Source organism: Acomys minous (assembly GCF_964271855.1).
Source record: "Acomys minous genome assembly, chromosome: 2".
Classification (NCBI taxonomy): Eukaryota; Metazoa; Chordata; class Mammalia; order Rodentia; family Muridae; genus Acomys; species Acomys minous.
The window spans coordinates 136,053,129-136,077,118 of record NC_140484.1 but is presented as its reverse complement, the minus strand read 5'-3'; the positions used below and the strand labels follow the sequence as shown (position 1 = coordinate 136,077,118).

The window sequence follows — 23,990 nt, the reverse complement described above, 5'->3', positions numbered from 1 at the left end:
GCAGTGTTTGTGCATGGCTCTGCACCTGACTCCTCCCTGCTCTGTCCCTGTGGGTGGGAAACCTTGCTTGTGGGGCAGCAGCCCTGAACTGCAACTTCCTTTCTGTTCTCAGCCTGTGAGAGTCCAGCTCCTGCTTCAGAGGAACACTGCGGTTTTCTGTCCCTCACCCTGTGTTTGCTGGCCTTTGGGCCACACCTGCCACTGAGGCAAAACCCAGGCAGGAGCTCAGGTGCAGGAGAAGCCCTTGGGAAGGCTTTCTTTCCATGAGAGGCAGGATTTCAGGAGGGTCAGGATCTTATTTGGTGATTTAGAACTGATAATGAACAACTGGCCTAGGAAGTTCCGGAGACCCTTAAAAATATCCAGTTAAGTGAGGTAGATATAATTTATCCTAGCTCTCCAGAGACAGGCAATGCTGATCTAAGGGCAACTCCCTCAGCCTCAGCGGGAGGGGGTGGGGGGGTGGGATAGTGGGGGGAGGGGAGGGGTGGGTCCTACATGCTTACGCAGAGGCACCTCATTTGTTTGTAGAGCTGTAGTTTCTCTTTCATTTCCAGAGCTCAAACTTCCTTTTCTCTAGCTAGGAGTCGAAAATCCCTTGACGTTCTGGATTGGTGAGTTCAAAGTCCATGATTTACAACTTTCTGGTCGCTAGTGATGGGCTGAGCAATTTTAGGGGGCAGAGTATAGAGGACATAGGAAGGAAAACCGTGATTTGGCTTGCCTGTCGGTCCTCTTCTAAAAACCGGGACAGAGGGGGAGGGGCTGCTGGCCTCTGGCTGAAACTGCGGATGCCGGAGGATAAGGGCGGGGCCACCTGGAAGAAGGAGTGACTTAGAGGTGGCTTATATCCAGATCAAGTCTCCTCCTGCCATTCCATAATCCATAAACTGGAGCTGTACCTTGTCAAAGAGATCCAGAACCCTCTTAGCTAAGTCAGAGTCTCTGCTCTTTAAAGCGTTTTTGTGTGATAATATTTCTGCGTCCTAGGGCGGTGCTTCTCAGCCTGTGGGTCACAATCCCTTTGGGATTTGAATGACCCTTTCATAAGGGTGACATATCAGATGTCCTGCATATCAGATATTTACACTACAGTTCATATCAGTTGCAAAATTACAGTTATGAGGCAGCAATGAAAGCAGTTTCATGGCTGGCGTCACCGCAATGTGAGGAACTGTATGAGTTAGGAAGGCCGAAAACAACTGCTCGTGGCCCCTGTAGCTTCTCTCTGTGTTTAGGACTCGGGGCCGCGAGCCTGTCTGTGCCTGACCCTGTTTGATGGCTCCACATCAGGGCATTTCTTTGCAATTATTCCCCTCCCCTTCAGCCATTTTCCCCCCCAAACTAAAGTGGAGCTCAGCCCAGCTTGAGGTTCCAGCTACACAAGAGGCAGGAGGATCTTAAGTTGATGGTCATTATGGGTAACTCAATAACGTGCAATCATACTTTCTTTTTTTTTTTTTTTTTTTTTAAGTGTTGATGACTTTTCAAGCCTTGGGTTCAATTCTAAGGCACAGGGGAAGGGGTGTTTGAAGATGAGAAAAGTAAGGACTATGAGAATTATTTATAAAGTATTCTACTACATGTGTGCCTGTGCACCTGAAGAGAGCGTCACATCTCACTATAGATGGCTATAAGTCATCATGTGGTTGCTGGGAATTGAACTCAGGACCTTTAGGAAGAGCAGCCAGTGCTCTTAACCTCTGAACCATCTCTGCAGCCCCTTTCTATGGTTTCTTGAAGATATGATGCCTTTTGTGTTGCCCAGGCTGGCCTCCAGCTCCTCAGTCAGCCCCTGCTCTGGCCTCCTGGAGACACTAGAGTAGCAGGTTCAATCACTGCTGCTGCCCCTTTCTGCCTTTAAATAACTTAGATTCTTGATGGATGTGAAAAATGTCCAATGAGAAAAGAACCGGGGACCCATGGGAGGAACCAGGTGATGAGGATTATCAAGGCATTACCCAAGCTAATCAAGGCACCCAGAGACATCAGCAAACCTTCCTGTGCCAATGTTGATTTTGTGGGTTTTCACCTTCCCATAATTTGTTCTTGCTCCTGTTCATTAGTCAGTGATAGGTGATGGTCCTGACCTAATACAATATGCCTTGAAATTTGTTCTCGTAATAAAATTTTAGAAATGTTTAAGAAGAATTGGATCTAATATGTTGAAAGTGTGGTATATTCTCTGTTGAGAGCTTTTTATGATTATTATTTTGAACCCTTTTTAGTGTTATTGATCTGTTCCAGGTTTTGATTTCTTACTAGGTCATTTTTGCCAAATGCATTAGCTTGACATTTGTGTTTCCTGTAAGTTATATAATGAATTGGTTAAAATTATTCATAATAGTCTTTAATGACTGCTTTTTATTGTGCCTTTACTTTCATTTTTTAATTTACTTGAGTTTTTTCTAGTTTATTTTATTTTTTTGAGACAGGGTTTTTTTGTGTAGCCTTGGCTATCCTGGACTCACTTTGTAGACCAGGCTGGCCTCAAACTCACAGAGAGAGATCTGTCTGCCTCTACCTCTGCCTCCCTGATGCTGGTATTACAAGCATGAACCACCACGCCCAGCTTACTTCTCCATTTTTGAAGTTAGTGTGACTATGAGTCTGTCCTTACATATTGTTTTGAAAACAAGATCTCAGAGCAGCTTTGCAGATTGCACATGCTTTAATTCTAACCTCAGACGGCTGAGGCAAGTGGAACTTCGTGAGTTCTAGACCAGCCTGGTCTGCACAGAGAATTCCATGTCATCCAGGGCTGCATAGTGAGACGCTGTCCCCCAAAATGAGAGAAAAAGAGGGAGAGGGACCAATGAGAATGATTCATTACGTTTTCCTAGGGTCTTTCTTGATGTATTTCTGTTCTCATCTGCATTCCATATTTATTTGTTTGCTTGTAGGATATTTATTTTGTTTTGTCTTACTGGTTTATTTGTGTTGGTGTGATACTTTCAAGTGAGCTGACTTCAAGTTGATAGACGTTTGCTCGCTCGTGTCTGCTGTTGAATCTTTTTAATGCAGGGTTACTTTCATTGATTGAACTATTAAGCTACAGAATTTCAGTGTTCTTTTTGATTGTATTATTGATGGTCTGGTTTTTTTTTCTCACTAATAGTGATTTTGAATTTATATCCAGAGAGTTGCAAAGTTTTCAAGTTAGATTCTATGGGGAAGGACTTATACATCCCATATGATGGTAGCACTTGATTAAGTGTGATGGCTCTGATTCTAGGTAGGTTCAGTGGTAGAGTCTTCATACAGTTCTATCAGCAGGGCTCAGTGCTTGCCAAGTCTGAAAGGGTCTCTGTGGCCTGAAGTGTAGGCATCTGTGGTAGTATCAGTGGCCATGCAACTCGTTAGCATCCTCAGTAGCAAGGATTTGGGGGGGGCCTGATATTTTCCCTTTGCCCAATGCCTGAAGGCCAGTGGTAACATCTCTTTGGTAATATTCTCAGAGGGTCTTTAGTGTCGGGGGCATGTGAATTGAGCCATTGTAACCTGTGGAAGCTACTTCATGAGTTCCTCACCACCAAACATGACCTGAGTCCTTCAGGCCCACCATAGCAACTCACATCCAAGGAGAAGGAATGTAGCTACCTAGGACTCTGACTCTGTACCAGGGCAGGGCAGAGCACTATCATAGATTCAAGAATAAAAAAGAGCTCTATACAAATGATAAATGAACTGAGAAGGAAATGAGAGAAGCAACACCTTCCACAACAGCCTCAAACTGTAAGCAAGCAAGTGAAAAATCATATGATTAAAAACTTCAAGTCTTAGCTGGACATGGTGGTGCACACCTTTAATCCCAGCACGCTACTCAGGAGGCAAGGGAAGGTGGATCACTGTGAGTTAAAGACCAGCCTGGTCTACAAAGTGAGTCCAGGACAGCCAAGATAACATAGAGAAACCCTGTCTCAAAACCCAAAAACTAAAACAAAAAACTTCAGGTGTTATGCCAAGATTACCCAGATCGCAAGACTCCCAAAAAAGACCACCAGGACTCGATACCGAGGTAAAATGCACAGGGTCCTTTATTACAGGCTCAGAGCTTCGGATCACCATCCTTCCTGATGCAGAAGGATAAGAAAATGATACGGGAGCTTCAAGGGTAATGGGTTTATAAGGAAAAACTGTAATTAGGAGTGGGAGTTACAGGGAAGTAAGAAAAAAAAACATAAGCGGGGGTCATGAGTCTTGGGAATGTAGTCCTTTAGGCAGGTTGCGTGAGGCTGGATCTCCGGGGAAAGTTGTGAGTCTCAGGAATGCAGACCTTCCAGCAGGTTGGGTCCAGGGGGCTGAATCTCCAAGGAAGTTGTCTTATCTCAGAGAATCATTGGGCGTTAATTGTATCTAATTGTTCCGGTGCAGTTTCTGGAGAGTGCTGGCAGCTGTCATTCCCAGAATGCAGGGAGAAGGGCACCTAGAGGACAAGTTCTCATACAGACTATCAGTAATGGCAGAATATAAATTACATATAGGATATGGCATTAATTTTGCCCCTACACATGTTTTTCAAGAAATTGAAGAAGGTATCAGAAGATGGAAAGATCTTCTATAGGATGAACATAGTAAAAATGACCATCTTACCAGAAGCAGTCTCCAGAATCAGCACAATCCCCATCAAAATGCCAACAATTCTTAACTTCATATGGAAAAAGAAAAGGCCCATGATAGCTAAAACAATCCTGAACAATTAAAGAACTGCTGGAGGTATCACCATCTATACACAGTTATAGAAATTAAAAAAAAAAAAAAAAGACACATTGAGCAATGGAATCGAATTGAAGACCCAGACATATCCACATACCTATGGACACCTAATTTTTTATAAAGAAGCCAGAAATGCCCACTGAAATGAAACAAAACATTTTCAGTAAATGGTTCTGGTCTAACTGGGTATCTGCATGTAGAAGAATGCAAATACATCCATATTTATCACCCAACCCAAAACTCAAGTCCAAGTGGATCAAAGACCTCAACATAAAACTAGATATACCTGGCATAAAGACACAAATCCACCCACAAAACCTTCCACCCAAAATTTTTCCTGCCTGCAAGTTGTACAGGGACAAAGATGGAGCAAAGATTAAAGGAATGGTCAACCAAAGACTGGCCCTGTTTGAGACCCGTCCCATGGCAGGGGACCAATCCCTGATACTATTCATTTTACTGTTTTATGCTTATAGACAGGAGCCTAGCGTAACTCCTCTGAGAGGCTGCACCCAGCAGCTGATGGGAACAGATGCAGAGACCCACAGTCAAACATTAGACAGAGCTCAAGGAGTCCTATGAAAGAGTTAGGAAATCAATTGAAGGAGTCTGAGGGGTCAAGGACTCCACAAGAAGATGTAGAGTCAACTAACTTGGGTCCATGGGAGCTCACAGAGACTGAAGCAACAACCAAAGAGCATGCATGGACTGGTCCTGGGACCCCTACACATATGTAGCAGATGAGCAGCTTGGCCTTCATGAGGACCCCCCAACAACTAGAGCAGGACCCCTCTCTGACTCTCATCCCTGCCTTTGGATCCTGTTACCCTAGCTGTGCTGCCTTGTCTGGTCTCATTAGAAGAGGATGAACCTAGTCCTGCAGCAATTTAATATACCAGGGCCAGTTGGTACCCTTGGGGGATCTCCCATTTCTCTGAGGAGAAGGAGAGGGGACAATGGTGGAGAGGTGAGGGGAGGGGAGGTGCTGGGAGGAGAGGAGGGGGCCTGCAATTATGATGTAAAATGAATAAAAAATAAATTAAAAAATAATAAACCAGGCACACTTAACGTGATAGAAAAGAAAGTGTGAATAGTCTTGAATGCATTAGCACAGGAGATAACTTTCCAAACAGGACATTGACAGTACAAGTACTAAAATCAACAATTAATAAATGGGACCTCAGGAAACTGAAAAGCTTCTCCAAAGCAAAGGAAACCCTCAATGGAACAAAGCAGCAGCCTACAGAATGGGAAAGAGTTTTACCGACTCCACATCTGTAGAGGTATGATATCCAAAATATAAAGAACTCAAGAAAGTAGGTGTCAAGAACTCAAATAATCCAATAAAAAATGGGGTACAGATGTCAGAAGATAATCCTCAATTGAGGACTCTCAAATGGCTGAGAAACACAAAAATGTTTAACGCTGGGTGTAGTGGCACATGCCTTTAATCCCAGCACTTAGGAGGCTGAGGCAGGCAGATTGCTGTAAGTTCAAGGCCAGCCTGGTCTACAAAGCGAGTCCAGGCCAAGCAAAGCTAACCCAGAGAAACCCTGTCTTGAAAAACAGAAAGAGAGAGAGAGAGAGAGAGAGAGAGAGAGAGAGAGAGAGAGAGAGATGTTTAACATCCTTAACCATCAGGGAAATGCAAATCAAAACTACTTTAAGATTTTATTGTATACTTATCAGAATGACTAAGATCAATAATACAAAACAAACAGCTCATTGCTGCAAGGAAAAAACTCCTCCATTGATGGTGGGAGTGCAAACTTGTATAACCACTGGAGAAGTCAATATGAGGTTTCTCAGAATATTGAGAGTTGACCTACCTCAAGAACCAGTTATAAAACTCCTTGGCATATACCCAAAGGAAGCTCCATCCTACCACAAGAACACTTACTCAACTTTTTTTTTTTGATTGGTTGGTTTGGTTTGATTTTTGTTTGTTTTTGTTTTTGTTTTTGTTTTGTTTTGAGACAAGATTTCTCTGTGTAGCCTTGATTGTCACAGACATCCACCTGCCTCTGCCTCCCTGAGTTCTGGGATTACAAGTGTGGACCACTGCGCCTGGCTGCTCAACTATGTTTATTGTGGCTTTATTCATGATAGGCAGAAACTGGAAACAACATAGATGTACCTCAACAGAGGAATGGATAAAGAAAATGTGATACATTTACATGATTGAACATTAATTGGGTTTTTAAAAGGCATTATGAAGTTTGCAAGCAAATTGATGAAGCTAGAAATATCATCCTGAGTGAGGTATCCCAGATGCAGAAAGACAAATATGGTATGCTGACTCGTATGTGGACATTAGCTGTTAAGTAAATGATAATCAAGCTACAATCCACAGACCCAGAGAGGTTAGGTAAAGAAGAAGGCTCTATCAGGGAAGCACAGATCTCCCAGGAAAGGGGAAATAAGCTAGAATCTGTGAGTGGACTGAGGGCTGGTAGGGATAGGAGTAGGGGGCTCAGACAGAAGGAAGTCATACAGGGAGAGACAGCTGGGGTTGGGGGTTATTAGGTGGTTGGTATGGAAACGTAATGCAGGGGCAGCTCCCTGGACTCTATTAAGGTGTACCTAGTGAGGACTCTCAGTGATGGAGGAATCAGAGTCTGAACTGGCCATTTTTTGTAGCCAGGCAAGGCTTTCCCTGGTGGACTGGGTTGCATTCAGTTGAATTGTTGGTTGAGGGAGTCCAATGGAGATCCCTAAACAACCCAGGCTGATGCTAGCACAGAAGATTGTTCTCCAAAAAACAAGCAGGGGTGGTGGGGGTGGGGGAAGGGGTAGTGTCACATTGCCAAGGACAACATACACACAGCTCACTAAATTTAGAGAGGTTTCTGCATAGAGCTTTCACCCCTACATTCCAGCCTCTTTGATGTGAGAAGGGACTCTGCAAGCTATGGAAAGAGAAATCTGGATACCAACACAGCCACAAAACCCTCAACTTACAATTTGTTCTGCCCACAAAAAGTGCAAGGGCATGGATGGAGTAGAACTGTGGAAGCAGCCAACCAATGTCTGGTTGAACTTCAAGCTCAAGCCATGAGAGAGAGCCCTCCTTACATTGCATGTATGGCTAGGAAGCAGAGGCTGAATAGCCCAGTTCAGCCTACTTAGGGAGTTCCAGAACAACAGGACTACATAGTGAAATCCTGCCTTTAAAAAAAAAATGCATACTCAAAAGTCAACAAAAACAAGAAAGTGTAGGACTCACCAGATGTGTGTCCTTCAATCTCAGACTTCTTCTTTCATATATCTGTAAGAAATAAATCCTTATTCTTTATAAATTTCCAAGTTCCGTGCAATGTTATGTACCAGTAGAGACAAAAGCAGTGAAAAGCTGTGGTGCTCCATTACAGAGTAGCAGTGGGCAGTGGGCAACAGCGGCAAGGACCATGCACTAGTCAGCCTCAGTTGTGGCTCTGTGGAACAGTGTGATTGGTGGTGCCATGCTATGGAAGGTAGGGTGGGAGGAGATAGGGTGAGAGGAGACAGGGTGGGATGGAGATATGGTGATGGAGATAGGATGATAGAGATAGAGTGATGGAGATAGGGTCATGGAGACAGTGATGGAGATAGAGTGATGGAGATAGGGTGATGGAGATAGGGTGATGGAGATAGAGTGATGGAGATAGGGTGATGGAGATAGGGTGATGGAGATAGAGTGATGGAGATAGGGTGATGGAGATAGGGTGATGGAGATAGAGTGATGGAGATAGGGTGATGGAGATAGGGTGATGGAGATAGGGTGATGGAGATAGGGTGATGAAGATAGAGTGATGGAGATAGAGTGATGGAGATAGGGTGATGGAGATAGGGTGAGATGGAGATAGGGTGATGGAGATAGGGTGATGGAGATAGGGTGATGGAGATAGGGTGATGGAGATAGGGTGATGGAGATAGGGTGATGGAGATAGGGTGATGGAGATAGAGTGATGAGATAGGGTGATGGAGATAGGGTGATGGAGATAGAGTGATGGAGATAGGGTGATGGAGATAGGGTGATGGAGATAGGGTGATGGAGATAGAGTGATGGAGATAGAGTGATGGAGATAGGGTGATGGAGATAGAGTGATGGAGATAGAGTGATGAGATAGGGTGATGGAGATAGGGTGATGGAGATAGAGTGATGGAGATAGGGTGATGGAGATAGAGTGATGGAGATAGAGTGATGGAGATAGGGTGATGGAGATAGAGTGATGGAGATAGGGTGATGGAGATAGAGTGATGGAGATAGGGTGATGGAGATAGAGTGATGGAGATAGAGTGATGGAGATAGGGTGATGGAGATAGGGTGATGGAGATAGAGTGATGAGATAGGGTGATGGAGATAGAGTGATGGAGATAGAGTGATGGAGATAGAGTGATGGAGATAGAGTGATGGAGATAGAGTGATGAGATAGGGTGATGGAGATAGGGTGATGGAGATAGAGTGATGGAGATAGAGTGATGGAGATAGAGTGATGGAGATAGGGTGATGGAGATAGGGTGATGGAGATAGAGTGATGGAGATAGGGTGATGGAGATAGAGTGATGGAGATAGAGTGATGGAGATAGGGTGATGGAGATAGAGTGATGGAGATAGGGTGATGGAGATAGAGTGATGGAGATAGGGTGATGGAGATAGAGTGATGGAGATAGAGTGATGGAGATAGGGTGATGGAGATAGGGTGATGGAGATAGAGTGATGAGATAGGGTGATGGAGATAGAGTGATGGAGATAGAGTGATGGAGATAGAGTGATGGAGATAGAGTGATGGAGATAGAGTGATGAGATAGGGTGATGGAGATAGGGTGATGGAGATAGAGTGATGGAGATAGAGTGATGGAGATAGAGTGATGGAGATAGGGTGATGGAGATAGGGTGATGGAGATAGAGTGATGGAGATAGAGTGATGGAGATAGGGTGATGGAGATAGGGTGATGGAGATAGAATGATGAGATAGGGTGATGGAGATAGGGTGATGGAGATAGAGTGATGGAGATAGAGTGATGGAGATAGGGTGATGGAGATAGAGTGATGGAGATAGGGTGATGGAGATAGGGTGATGGAGATAGAGTGATGAGATAGGGTGATGGAGATAGAGTGATGGAGATAGGGTGATGGAGATAGGGTGATGGAGATAGGGTGATGGAGATAGAGTGATGGAGATAGGGTGATGGAGATAGAGTGATGGAGATAGAGTGATGGAGATAGGGTGATGGAGATAGGGTGATGGAGATAGAGTGATGAGATAGGGTGATGGAGATAGAGTGATGGAGATAGAGTGATGGAGATAGGGTGATGGAGATAGGGTGATGGAGATAGGGTGATGGAGATAGGGTGATGGAGATAGAGTGATGAGATAGGGTGATGGAGATAGAGTGATGGAGATAGGGTGATGAGATAGGGTGATGGAGATAGGGTGATGGAGATAGAGTGATGGAGATAGGGTGATGGAGATAGGGTGATGGAGATAGAGTGATGAGATAGGGTGATGGAGATAGAGTGATGGAGATAGAGTGATGGAGATAGGGTGATGGAGATAGAGTGATGGAGATAGAGTGATGAGATAGGGTGATGGAGATAGAGTGATGGAGATAGGGTGATGGAGATAGAGTGATGGAGATAGGGTGATGGAGATAGAGTGATGAGATAGGGTGATGGAGATAGAGTGATGGAGATAGGGTGATGAGATAGGGTGATGGAGATAGGGTGATGGAGATAGAGTGATGGAGATAGGGTGATGGAGATAGGGTGATGGAGATAGGGTGATGGAGATAGAGTGATGGAGATAGGGTGATGGAGATAGGGTGATGGAGATAGAGTGATGAGATAGGGTGATGGAGATAGGGTGATGGAGATAGAGTGATGAGATAGGGTGATGGAGATAGAGTGATGGAGATAGGGTGATGGAGATAGGGTGATGAGATAGGGTGGCAGATCTCAGGAGGTCAAATGCTGAACATTTGGGAGAGGGGAAATCTTAGTTGCTTGGGGAGAAATTAGGGTTCTGGGACACTTCAGCATAGAGGCCAGGATGGAACAGCTTAAGCAGAGATCTTGTTTCATTGAGAAGTGGGCACCATGTCAGGTTGGCATTGGCAGGTTCAGATTCAAGGCTCAGACAAATTCTCTTTGCTGTGATGGTAGAGTCTTCCTACTAGTAATTAGCTTTACTTTTTTTTTTTTTTTTTTTTTGCCTTAATTTTAGTAATGAGCTCCAAGAGGGTTATCTGTTTCAGAATGGAAGGCCAAGGCTGGGGAAGTAGCTAAGAGGTAGAGTACCTGTCTAGCATTCTTAAAGCCGTGGGTTCAATCTCGGACAACAACAACAATTAGCACAGCCAAGTGCGCTGGTGCATGCCTGCAATCTCAGCACTCAGGGAGGCAGAGGCAGGTGGATCTCTGTGAGTTCCAGGCCAGGCTGGTCTACAAAGTGAATTCCAGGGTAACCGAGGCTACATAGAGAAACCCTGTCTCCCGGGGTAGGGGTGGGGCGAAAATAACAGAGTAGAAGGTCTAAACAGTTTTTTTGAGAGGTGTCACATACTCCGTTTCCTAGAGGCTTCTGTGATACCTGACGCCCTATAGCTCTGAACATACCTGCCACGTCGGAAGTTCAAAGCCCAAGAAGATAGATGCCTGCCTTCTGTGACTCGATAGTCATGCATGCCAGTTCTCATGCCTAAGGCATATTTCTTCCTGTAATTCATTGTTAATAGTTAATCTTCCTTTAAACTCTTGTTTTTTCTTCTTGGAAGTCTTTTACCACCCACATTTCCATCATTATTTACCTTTATGCGTAATTTGTACATATCCTAGTCTGGTTTACCCCTTTTCTTTTCTTTCTGATTTTTACTCAATTGTTATTTTGATTTTCATTTGTGCTGTGCTGGTGACCACACCTTGGGCTCTGTGTCTTCTAGGCCAGTATCCTATGTATTGGAACTATTTCCCAGGTCCTTGTTCTAAGTATTTACTTTAGGATAACTGTCCAACTACATGTTTAAATGCATCTTACTTTTGCGTTTTTATCTTAGTTGGTCACGTGGTTTCTCTCCCTTGTCTTTTTGGCTTGTTAGCCTGGTACTATTGTGGTCCTGGCCCATCATAATCTCTGCACAGTGTTCATTGTGATCCTTGATCCTCCATCTCTTACTTGGTACCCTTTTCATTTTCCCCATCACACAGGCACCTGAGAAGAAGTGTCAGGAGTGGGGACAGGCAGACACAGGATCACAGCAATTATGGCGTCAGAATTTATGGTGAATGTGAAGGAAGAGGTGACCTGCCCCATCTGTCTGGACCTGTTGGTGGAACCCGTGAGTGCAGACTGTGGTCACAGCTTCTGCCGAGCCTGCATCACACTGAACTATGTGTCCAGCAAAGACAAAGAGGGAGAGTTCCTCTGCCCTGTGTGCCGAGTTAGTTACATGTTGGGGGATCTGAGGCCTAATCGCCATGTGGCCAACATAGTGGAGAGGCTCAAGGGCTTCAAGTCCAGCACAGAGGAGCAGAAGGTGTCCCACTGTGCAAAGCACGGAGAGAAACTGCAGCTCTTCTGTAAGGAGGACATGGTGGCCATCTGCTGGCTCTGTGAGCGATCTCAGGGGCACCGTGGGCACCAAACGGTTCTCATTGAAGAGGTGGCCCATGAGTACAAGGTAAGAAGAGAAGGGTGTGGGAAACGTGGCAGGAAACAGAACCTGCTGGGAAAGCTCTGCTTCTTGTGGTCATTTGGTCACCTGAGCATCATGGAATCCAGGCCCGGGGTTTCATTCCATCCGGCTACCTTCTGAGGCCTGAAAGAGTGTGACTATCCACTGAGCTTAATCACGAGAGAATCTACCTGGGCTGCAAACTCCAGAAGCAGAGCAAGTGTTCTTAGAGCTTCTTGAGATTTATGTCCAACAAAAAGCTCTGATTATTCTTTAGGTGTCACAGTAAATGAGATGAGGGTTGGAGAGATGGCTGAATGGCTTGTTGCCAAGTGTAATGGCCTGAGCTTAAGCCCAGAAACCACACAATTGAAGGAAAGTACCAATTCTTGAAAACTGAGTAATTCTGACATCTACATACCTGGGTGGCATGGGTATGAGGGGGTATACACACACACACACACACACACACACACACACACACACACTCACACACACACACACACAGTCACATAAAATTAATCAATTAAGTAAATTAAAAAGACTAAATGAGGTGAGTTGTTATAGATTTTTTTTCCTTGATATCAGCTTCCTCCAGTAATGGAAAAAAACAGTTTAACTGGGTGTGGTGGCAGATTTGTGTAACTCCAACAACATTTCTGAGGCAAAAGGAATAAGAATTGTTTACATAATGAAACTACCTTGTTTTTTGTTTGTTTTTTTATTGTTTATGTATATACACCTACAGGCCAGAAGAGGGCACCACATCTCATTTTAGATGGGTACGAGCCACCATGTGGTTCCTGGGAATTGAACTCAGAATTTCTGGAAGAACAGCTAGTGCTCTTAACCACTGAGCCATCTCTCCAGCCTTGTTTGTTTTCTTGCTTTTCAAGACAGAGTTTCTCTGTGAAGTTCTTAGTGTCCTGGAACTCCATCTGTAGATCAGGCTAGGCTTGAACTCAGGGAGCAACCTGTTTTTGCCTCCTGAGTGCTCGAATTTTTTTTCTTTTTTCTTTTTTCTTTTTTCTTTTGGTTTTATGAGACAGCGTTTCTCTGTGTAGCCATGGCTGTCCTAGACTCACTTTGTAGACCAGGCTGGCCTCGAACTCACAGCGGTCCACCTGCGCTGCTTCCCTGAGCGCTGGCATCGTAGGCGTGCCTGGCAGAGTGCCGGGATCAACAGCTGGATTAACAGTGTCAGGTCATTATCTTTCTGACCTCTAGGTTCTACTTTCCAGTCTCTGAGTTTCTGTAAACTCTGCTGAGATCAACTCGATTTTGCCCATTTGCCTTCTTTTTAAAAGCTTACTCTCTATTTATTCATAATAGATTACAACTATGTGTATGTTATCTACATAATTTGCGTCATGCTCTTTCAAAGAAAGGTAGCAGCAATCTTAGGCTTCCTGTCTTTCCAGAAGGGTTTCTTGGCCTTTGCGTAGGAGCAGCAGTCCTACTAAGCACAAAGCTTGACGCTGCTGCAATTCCTTTCTCACAGGAGAAGCTGCAGGCAGCTCTGCAGAAGCTGATGGCGGACAAGAAAGAATTTGAGAACTGGAAAGATGACCTTCAAAAGGAGAGAGCTTCTTGGGAGGCAAGTGGGGACCCTTTTCCTAAGGGAGTTAGCCTGAAGCCTGGGAGGGACCTGGGCAAGAAGTTCCCTGACTCTTTATTCCCTGGTAGTTGATGAGGCCAAAAGGCCTTGCTTAGTTTCCCCTTCTGGTTCCCCTGGAGCATCTGAGGCCAACCTGGTCTACAAAGTGAGTCCAGGACAGCAAAAGCTACACAGAGAAACCCAGTCTCAGAGAAATAGAAAGAAGGAAGGAAAGAAGGAAGGAAGGAGAAAGAGAGAGAGAGAGAGAGAGAGAGAGAGAGAGAGAGACAGACAGACAGACAGACAGACAGACAGACAGACAGAGACAGAGACAGGAAGAAAAAGAAAAGAGTATTACAGGCAGAAGCAAGCATCTGAGACAGCTGCATGAAAGCTGAATCATAGTTTGGTGTTCTGTTTTGGTTTAGGTGGTCTTGGTAAAGCTGACCAGAAGTTTTTGTGTTGGAATGTCATTAACAGACACTAAAAGGTTATACACGATTTCCCCCAAGAGTCCCATCCATTTCCTGATGTCCACTCCCACACAAGGCCAGGAGGTGGTGACATATGCCTTTAGTCCCAGCTCTTGAGAGGCAGAGTCAGACAGATCTCTGTGAGTTAAAGGCTGGTCTGATGTACATAGCAAGTTCCAGGCCAGGTACAGCTATAAAGTGAGACAAAAGCAGGTGATCTACAGAGTGAGTTCCAGGACAGCCAGGGCTACGCAGAGAAACCTTGTCTTGAAAAACCAAACAGAAACAAGCCAAGCAAAAACCATTTCCCACACAGCACATGAAGCAAAAGCCATTTCCCACACAACACATGTTGACAGACTGAACAGTTCTCCCTCTTCTTATCTCTGAAGAATCAAATACAGAAAGATGTAGAAAATGTTCAGACAGAGTTTAAACGAATGGGAGAGATCCTGGACTCCGAGGAGAAGAATGAGTTGCAGAAGCTGAGGCAAGAGAAGGAAGACATTATGAACAGCCTGGCGGAGTCTGAAAATGAGCATGCCCAACAGAGCAAGTTGCTAGGAGACCTCATCTCAGATGTGGAGCATCAGTTGCAGGGCTCAGCCACGGAAATGCTGCAGGTAAGACTGCAGGAGGTGAGGTCCAGTGTCTGAGAGTCAGGAGACATGGAAGCCAGTGCCCTCCCTCTCTGCCGCTGTGGTGACCTTCCTGGTGATGACAGGGAGCCTGGGCCCTTTCTGAACTCTTTCCTGAATCACTTTTTAGAGCTTGGAGGAGTCACTGCATGTGTGAATTCATGGAGTGGAATTCTAATTTTATTAGCTTATCAAGAGCAGCACAAAAGTTAAACCTTGGGGGAAAGAGATCTGTTGGATCCGTGGGCATTTATGGCACCGAATCCCTACAGAGCTGTGTGTGTGGGTCACATAAGTTTTACTAACTCCAGTTAGACAGTGCCAAAGAAAGGAACTCTAGCTATGAGAGATGTTTATGTCGTCCTCACAGGGGGAGTTAAGACATTCTTCATCTGCAATGGCTCAGTAATTAAGAGCACTGGCTGTTCTCCCAGAGTGCCTGGCTTCAATTCTCGGTACCCATATGGTAGCTCAAAACAATCTGTAACTCTTGTTCTAGAGAATCCATCACATTCTTCTGACCTCTGCAGGTACCTGGCAGATATACACGCAGGCCAAGGTTCAGACATATAATAGTAAAAGTTAAAAATAATAAACTGGCATTATTCTCTGACTAGTTAAGCCACTGCTCATTGTGAGTTCTTTTCGTCTATTTAGAGAAATGTATAATTTGTATTTTATTTTTTTTTGCCTCATTTATTTAGGTTGTTTACATTCCTTAAAATATTTTATGTGCCAAATGGTGGTGGTACACACCTTTAATCCCAGAGGCAGATGTGAATTTGAGGCTAGCCTGGTCTGCAAAATGAGTTCCAGGACAGCCAGAGCTACACAGAGATCTTTTTGTTAACAAAACTGATGGGTGCATTCGTGTGTGTGTGTGTGTGTGTGTGTGTGTGTGTGTGTGTGTGAGAGAGAGAGAGAGAGAGAGAGAGAGAGAGAGAGAGAGAGAGAGAGAGAGAGAGAGAAACAGTTCAAGTCTTTTTGTAACTTGAAGAATATGCTATTTGCTATAGCCACTGTACTGTACGGTACTAGAAATTTCATTTTTGAGCTTGATCAATCCCTGCCCTTTTTTCCCTGCCCAATTCCTGTGTACCTCCATCCTAGTCTCCTATAAAATCATGCAGTATTTATTTGGTTGAAGCTGGCTAATTTCATGTAACACAAATTCTGTGAGTTCACATGTTTTACCACAGGTAACAGTACTTCCTCATTTTAAAAGCTGTCTAGGCTGGGCATGGTGGCACACACCATTAATCCCAGCACTTGGGGGACAGAGGCAGGTGGATCACTGTGAGTTGGAGGCCAGCCTGGTCTACAAAGTGAGTCTAGGACATCCAAGGCTACACAGAAAAACTCTGTCTCAAAAAAAAAGCTGTCTAGTACTCTGTTGTGTATGTGTTCCACATTATGTTTGAGGTTGAGGCCACATGTCAGCTATTGGAGTAATGCTTCTGGAGACAGGAACATACAGAGAGCTCTATGATAGCACGTTTTAACACCAGAACTTAGCTGTAACTTAAATGAGTGGTTTTTGTGCATGCGTGCATGTGTGCATGCGTGGGTGTGTGTGTTACCATTTCATATACCTTTTTTAGTTTATGTTACATTCACTGTAGTAAGCTGTGCTACATCCATATTCTTAGGTCTTTGGAAACAGGGCAAGAGAATTGTCACAAATTCCATAGTGAGTTCTGTAACTCCAATGCCATGAGACTTGATACCCTCTGACATCTTTGGGCATTAGGATCAGGCACCAGGCAGAGCCACATAGCAAGATCCTGTTTCACTATCTAAAATATGCAAACAGCAGCAACAAGAAGAAAAAATGCAGAACTTTTTTTTTTTGAAACATAATCTCTCTATTGTAGCTGTGGCTGTCCTGGAATTTACTATGTAGTCCAGGCTGGCTTTGAACTTCCAAACTGACTCTATATGCTTCAGTGCTTTGTCTTCCTGAATACACGTGCACCGTGTGTATGCCTGGTACCTGTGGAGGCCATAAGGGAGTTGTTACAGGTGGTTATTAGCTACCATGTAGAATAGCAAAAAGTTCTCTTAACCACTGAGCCATTTCTCCAGGCCAAGTATGAGTTCTTAAAGAAGAAAAATGCCAAGGTGGAAATTAGCTGGAAGGTGAATGTTGGGATATTGTTAGGATCCACAGATTTCAGACATTATTAAAACTATGAAAGCCTGTATGAAGAAGTAAGACAGAAAGGCTGGAGTGATGGTTCAGCTGTTTAAGCATGCTCCCTTCTCTTGCAGAGCTGGGAACCTGGGCTCAGTTCCCAGAACCCACAGACTCTCCAGTTCCATGAGATACAGCGCTTTCTGACCTGCTTGGGCATCAGACACACACGTGGTGCACAGATACACATACAGGCTAAACACACATAAGTATAAAATAAATCTAAAAAAGAAAGTTTAAAAGAAGTTTAAAAGGAGAAATAATACTGAAAAAAAAAAAAGAAAAAACTGTAGGAATAAGAAGTGAGTCTATGAGTTGTAGGAGAAAAGTCTTGTAAAGAATGTGCTCGAATAGGCTGGGTGTGGTGGCTCACACCTTTAATCTCAGCACTCAGGAGGCAGAGGCAGGTGGATCGCTGTGAGTTCGAGGCCAGCCTGGTCCACAAAGCTAGTCCAGGACAGCCAAGGCTACACACTGAGAAACTCTGTCTCAAAAAAAAAAAAAAAAAAAAAAAAGAATGTGCTCAAGTGGACTGTGTGGAGAAACAGCCCAAAGCCTAACTGAGCAAGGCACAGAGAAAAGCCAAACCACAGGGAGGCATATGCAAGAATGGAGTCTATAATTTATAGAAAATCCGAGAAAAAATACTATTGGGGTGAATTTCTGAACCTTTGACTCCAGAAGGTTCTACTTGGTGCTGTGTCAGGGTAGCTACTAGGTTTTGTAGGTCTTTGCAGCCACCATGCTCCCTGTGTTCTGGTGTATGAGGAAAGATAAGTCCTAAGTCTCTTCCAAGTGGTTTCTTCAGACCCCTGCACTCCACCAGGATGTCTTCTGGTCTTGTATGTGAGGAGCAGCACTTCCTGGTAGCGTTGACTGCTTTGCCACAGGTAGCTTCTCCCTTCCAACATGGTGTGTGTTGAGAGTTGGTCTGCTGCTAAGTATTCTAATGCTAATTACTGGCCCCCAAGATCGGGTTCCACTCAGATGAGCACATTCTCATGTACACCTGTCTTTGTTGGGTAAATCTTGCTCTACCTAATGTAAAGTTGATTGGTTAATAGAAATGCTGAGGCTTGGGACTAGGGTGAAGAGAGGTAAGAGGAGATGAGGTTCCCAAGCATGGGGGTGGAGAGAGGACCACAAGGCAGGAGAAGGAGGAGACGATGGAGAAAGAGGACATGACCTGAACCAGCAGATCCAGCCCAGAAAGGACTATTTATTGGCAAGTAACTTGGGTTGTATAGCTGAGAGATAGCTTAGAGGTTAATATCTGGCCAGCTCCAGTGCTTTAAGCTTATAAAACAAACCATAATCTCTATGTCGATTATTTTAGAAGCTAGTGGGGTTAAAGAAAACTGTTGCTTTATTACTTAGTACCCAACAGGTGTGAACTCCACAGGCTGTGAATCCATTAGTGGAGAACATGCCCACTTCCCTACAGTGATGTCTGCTGCCTTAGTAAACTCATGTTCAGACTATCCCTTGCAGGAAATGGCTCCTTGTGAGTCATCATGGCTTTTCTTTTGCAGAGTTTCCATTGTGAGGATTCTCACCCACCATCTTAGGGAGAAGTCTTAACTCCTGTTTTCTCTTTTCTTATCTAGGGTGCAGACAGCATCATAAAAAGGTATGTCTGGCTGCCAGGCTTTCTGTGCATTAAGAATGATTTCATTTTCAAGCACAGCCTAATTTCTCCCAGGTTGGGGCAATTTAGATGTGGTGCTGAGTTTCTGGCCAAAAAAGCAGTATTGCAACTATTGAGAATAGATTAGAGTCTATGGAAGAGAAATGGGTGGTAGGGAATTGGAGAGTTTGGCTCAGGACTGGGATTAGATATGAAAAGATTATGGTACTCTTAACTCCACTGTAGTTTCACCCTGTGTGCCTGCATGCAGCTCTGGTCCTGGGTTTAACAAGTGCTTAGTGTGTTGTAGATGGGATATGTTTTCTGTATCTGCAAAGTACACAAAAATATCCATTGGGAAAATTCCTATATGTGTCTTGTGTCCATTATTGTCTCTTGAGATGAGAAGACATCTTCTAGTCTTTTTCTGTTGTTGTATTTAGGTTTCTAAAACTAGCCTTGAATCTCTGCACATAATGCAGGTGTGAACAATGATCCTTTTCCTTCAGATACTCGATGTGAGGGTGGGAAAAGGGAGTCCTTATGGCCAGAGAGCACACCCAGCTGGCTTCAGCAAGGATTTTCCTAAGACACTGGAATCATATTAGTATTAGCTTGTTCCCCTCATCTTGACCAATTGTTTGTAATTTGTCCAAGAGAGAGTCAAAAATGTTTTCTCTGAGTCTCCATACTGGCTAATCATTTTGAAGACAAGGTACTTTTAAAGACATATTTCCCACATTTATGTTCATAGAAATAGTTTTCCATACTTTTTTTACAGGCACCTTAGTTTTGATTTATTTTAAGATTTATTATTTCATCATCTCTTGTGAGTTCAAGGAGGCAGAGAGGGAGAAAACAATTGTTTTACTTTAGAAGATTAAAAACCATGATTCTGAGAATGTAAGGCCTTCCCAATACCACACTGAAAGTACATTGAAGGAGACATGGTTGTATTTTTCATGTCCCCAGATGGTTGGCTACCCTCCCTCTACCTCTTTAGCATCCTGGGAATAGATCAAATGCATTTGTGGGTTGAAAACAGAGGAAGTCGGTGGTCATTAAGGGTCATTGGGGGTCATTAGGAGGGATTGTAGGTTAATAGTTTTTATCCCTAGGAGTCATACTTTTTCTCTGAGGAAGCCCAAAACCATCCCCAAGGAACAAAGAAGGGTGTTCCGAGCCCCCGATCTTCGAGGCATGCTGCAAGTGCTGCAAGGTGAGGAGTGTTAAGTTACATGAGTTTGTTGTGGGATTCTAGTGGTTTCTAGATACCAAAGGAAGACAGCATCTCTTGATGATTGACCATCTCTTCGGGGGGGATGACCATTAGTCTTTGACCATGTTAGAGTTTCCAACCCTTCCTGATCTGGGGGAGAAATGGACTTTAGAATCCCTTTGCTTGCATTTAATGTTGTGAATTTTTATCATTTCAGAGGTCACAGAGGCCCAGTGCCACTGGGGTAAGGAGAAATCACAGCCTCCTAAGCTATCCACTTCTCACTGTCTTGTAGAGCTTTGTTTCTGTTAGGCCTCATGTTGCTTCTGCCAAGATGTGTGATGCTTCTGCAGTGTCCCGCCTCTCCTGTGACTTCAGCACATAGTTCTTTCCTGTTCTTGCACACTTGTTGCCTTAGGCTATGATAACAACAAGTAAGGCTGTTTCTTGTCCTTCTCATGACATTCAATCCTGTCATTTTTGGGCAGTTGGAGTGACACTGGTCCAAAACGACAATCCAAACATTGCCATTTCTGCGGACAAGAGACAAATACGATATGAAGACCAGCAAACAAGAAATTTAGCACATGGGGGCGAAAGCTGTCATGAAGGTGTCCTGGGATACCCAGCTATCCAATCAGGAAAACATTACTGGGAAGTGGATGTGTCTGGAAAAGGTGCTTGGGTTCTGGGACTAAGTGATGGAAGCTACTTCTTCAATCCGATTTTTCGTTCAAATGCTGAAAGACGCCTAGATCCCTTATTTCGTTTGGGTATTAGTAATGATTCACATTATCAACCTAAGTATGGCTTCTGGGTTATAGGGCTGAGGAAAAAGCACGTGTATAATGCTTTTGAGGAGTGTGCTTTCACTGGCAAGCCCAACGTGTTGACCCTCTCTCTGATGGGTTCTCCCTGCCGTGTTGGCATTTTCCTTGACTATGCAGCTGGCACTCTCTCATTTTACAATATTTCTAACCATGGATTTCTCATCTACAGATTCTGTGCAGGTACCTTTCCTGATAGGGTTTTTCCATATTTTAATCCTTTGGGATGTTCAAAGCCAATGACAATATGCTGGCCAGACTCTTAAGCCATCATCTGTTACTGTGCTGGGCCTCTGGCTCTGCCGTGTATCTCATACGCCTTAGCTCGTGGGCACCATTTTATGCATTTTTTTGGTTGTTGCCTCTAGTCTATCTGTGTGAATGTCTTTCATTGGTAAGTAGGATGTATTCATCTCTCTGGGCCAGATTCTTCTCAGTTCTTTGGGTTTTTTTTTGTTGTTGTTGTTTTGTTTTTGTTGCTGTTGCTGTTGCTGTTGTTGTTTAGGTAAGAATAGTAAATCGTTTCCCATGTAGCCAAGGACCAGTGTCTGAGTGCTCACTATGTAAGATAACACTGCTGCCAGATTCTGCATTTGTTCTTTATGGCAGAGATGGAAGCCAAGACCTCATGCATGCTGAGGAGATGCTCCACCACTGAGCTTGTTACCACGGTCTCTATAAGCCTATTCTACTCATCACTGAAAGAAGGTTAAAGAAAGTTCTTCAGCAGCATGTGTATTAGTTTTGAAAAGTATATGTAGGAGTCTCTAGTTAAGAAATGCACCCTTAGCTGTAGACCAGTTTCACCATGGTATTTCTTCATCAAAGAATTAAGGAGAAAACTCACAAATAATGCACAGTGAAAGCAGAGACTGTGTGCTCCCTTAGGCAGTAGAATGATACTGAGAAAGTTAATATGGCCCCTGCTCAAGGATGCCATGTACATTTATGAAGTGTCCTGTATTTTTGAAGAGCATTGATGTCCTAAACCACCTTAATAAAAGAGAGAGAGAGAGAGAAATGCTCTGTGTATCCAGAATGTTATGAGTTCAAATCCTGGTTCTAAACATGTCAGCAGTGCCAGCATGAATAGCATACTGAATACCATACTTAGCAAATGTGCTTATTTTCATAAAGGGCCTCAAGGTAGTGTAAAAAAATAAATATGAACCTGGTGATACTGTTCAGTGAGTAACAGCCCTTGTCAATAAGCCTGGGCTCCTGAGTTCAATTCCCGGGAACCACATTCATACAATATGTCCTCTGCCTTTGACACACATGTGCCATGTAGAGGCCGAGAAGTCAGTGGTGATGTAGGAGGAATAGCAGAACAGCTTTAGAACTCATGGCATGTGGCCCACTGGTTAGCACAACTACGATGGGTTTGCCTCAGACAGGTACAGCCCCAAGGGCTACATGTCCTGAGGATTTCACACTGTTGTGGAGTTTTGCTCTACTTGCTGCCCTAACTTCATATTCCTTACAATCTGTGGTTTGTGTGAAAACTCTATGGGGCTTCCAGCCCCTCATTGGACAGTTAATCAAAACAATGCTGAGATTCCATCTGACACCCATCAGAATGGCTAAGATCAAAAACTCAAGTGACGGTGCGTGCTGGCAAGGATGTGCAGAAAGGGGAACACTCCTCCATTGCTGGTGGGAGTGCCAACTTTTACAACCACTTTGGAAGTCAATCTGGACATTTTCAGGAAATTGGAAATAGTTCTACCTCAAGACCCAGCTATACCCCTCCACTTGTTCAACTATGTTCATAGCAGCTTTATTTGTAACAGGCAGAAACTGGAAACAACCTAGATATCCCTCAACCAAAGAAGGGATAGAGAAAATGTGCTATGTTTACACAATGGAATTCCACTCCACTATTAAAAACAAAGACAGCATGCAATTTGCTGGCAAAAGAATGGAATTAGAAAAGCTCATCCTGAGTGAGCTAACCCTGACAACAGAAAGACACACATGGAATATATTTCCTTATAAATGGATATTAGCCATAATGTACAGGGTATCTTAGTCTGTTCTACAACTCACAGATCCAAAGAAGCCAAGGAAGGCCCAAGGGTGGATGCTTGGTTCTCACTCAGAAGAGGAAATAAAATAGACATCTGAAGTAGATGGAGGGAGGAAGCTATGTGGGAGAGGTGATGGGGGAATAAGGCAGGTGGGGATCAGGGATAGGGAGAGCTTGGGTGGGCAGTGGGTGTGGTCTGAGGGGGAAGACCTAAAGAGAGACAGAAAGGCACACGCTTAATCATTGAGCTAAGGACTCTGAAATTAGGGAGCAAGAGCAATCGCAGCTTGACTTGATTAATGTTTTGTGCCTCTCAGCTCCCTGATATGACTTAATAAAAATGGAATGAATAGATGTGCACCTTGAACAAATCAAAGTAGAAATGGCTGATTTTTTTTTAAATAAATGTTTAGATTTGTGATTCTTTTAAGATTATTATAAGATTACTTTTTAAGATAATTGATTCATTCTTTGTAACTGACCGAAAATATTACCTTCCTTGCTTATAATCTGTTAATCTATAACAAGTTGGCTAGTTTCAAATGTATGTGGGTTATTGGGAATAATTTGTTTTTCACCCATAATGTGTAAAACATTCGATCATGTGAGGGTATCAGGGAACATGTTTTTCTATGTGGACTCAACTGTTACTTAAAGAAAAATACAATGTAACCACATTGTGATTTTTGTACTGTGTTAAACATTTTGCTGGGGTATATAAGCTGTGGGAGAAATAATAAAGTGGTTAGAGTCATTCAAATTTGCTCCACCCACCTAATATGTATGTGTATGTATGTGCAATGGTTGGAGCTAGCTCGTTGGAGTTAGCTCTATCCACCCAATGTGTGAGTAGCTAGCTATGTATGTATGTATGTATGTATGTATGTATGTATGTGTGTATGTGTATGAATGAAGTTGTTGTTGAGCTTCAGTCATCCATCAATTGTGTTTGTGTGCATTATCTTTATTCTTTCCTCTCTTTCTTCTCTGGCTACAAACAGTACTGATCACCAGTCG

At 43.7% G+C, this 23,990-nt stretch overlaps 1 protein-coding gene across 1 annotated transcript; it reads left to right on the top strand.

Moving 5' to 3' along the window:
- The first annotated feature begins 496 nt into the window (after window positions 1-496).
- Window positions 497-23,733, top strand: LOC311580660 (tripartite motif-containing protein 30A-like). The gene is made up of 8 exons (XM_084752333.1): window positions 497-614; window positions 11,903-12,375; window positions 13,871-13,966; window positions 14,832-15,062; window positions 18,879-18,901; window positions 20,017-20,117; window positions 20,335-20,361; window positions 20,606-23,733. Exons 2-8 carry the CDS (start codon window positions 11,959-11,961, stop codon window positions 21,208-21,210), a joined length of 1,500 nt encoding a protein of 499 aa, XP_084608459.1. The 5' UTR covers window positions 497-614; window positions 11,903-11,958; the 3' UTR covers window positions 21,211-23,733.
- Window positions 23,734-23,990: the final 257 nt, after the last annotated feature.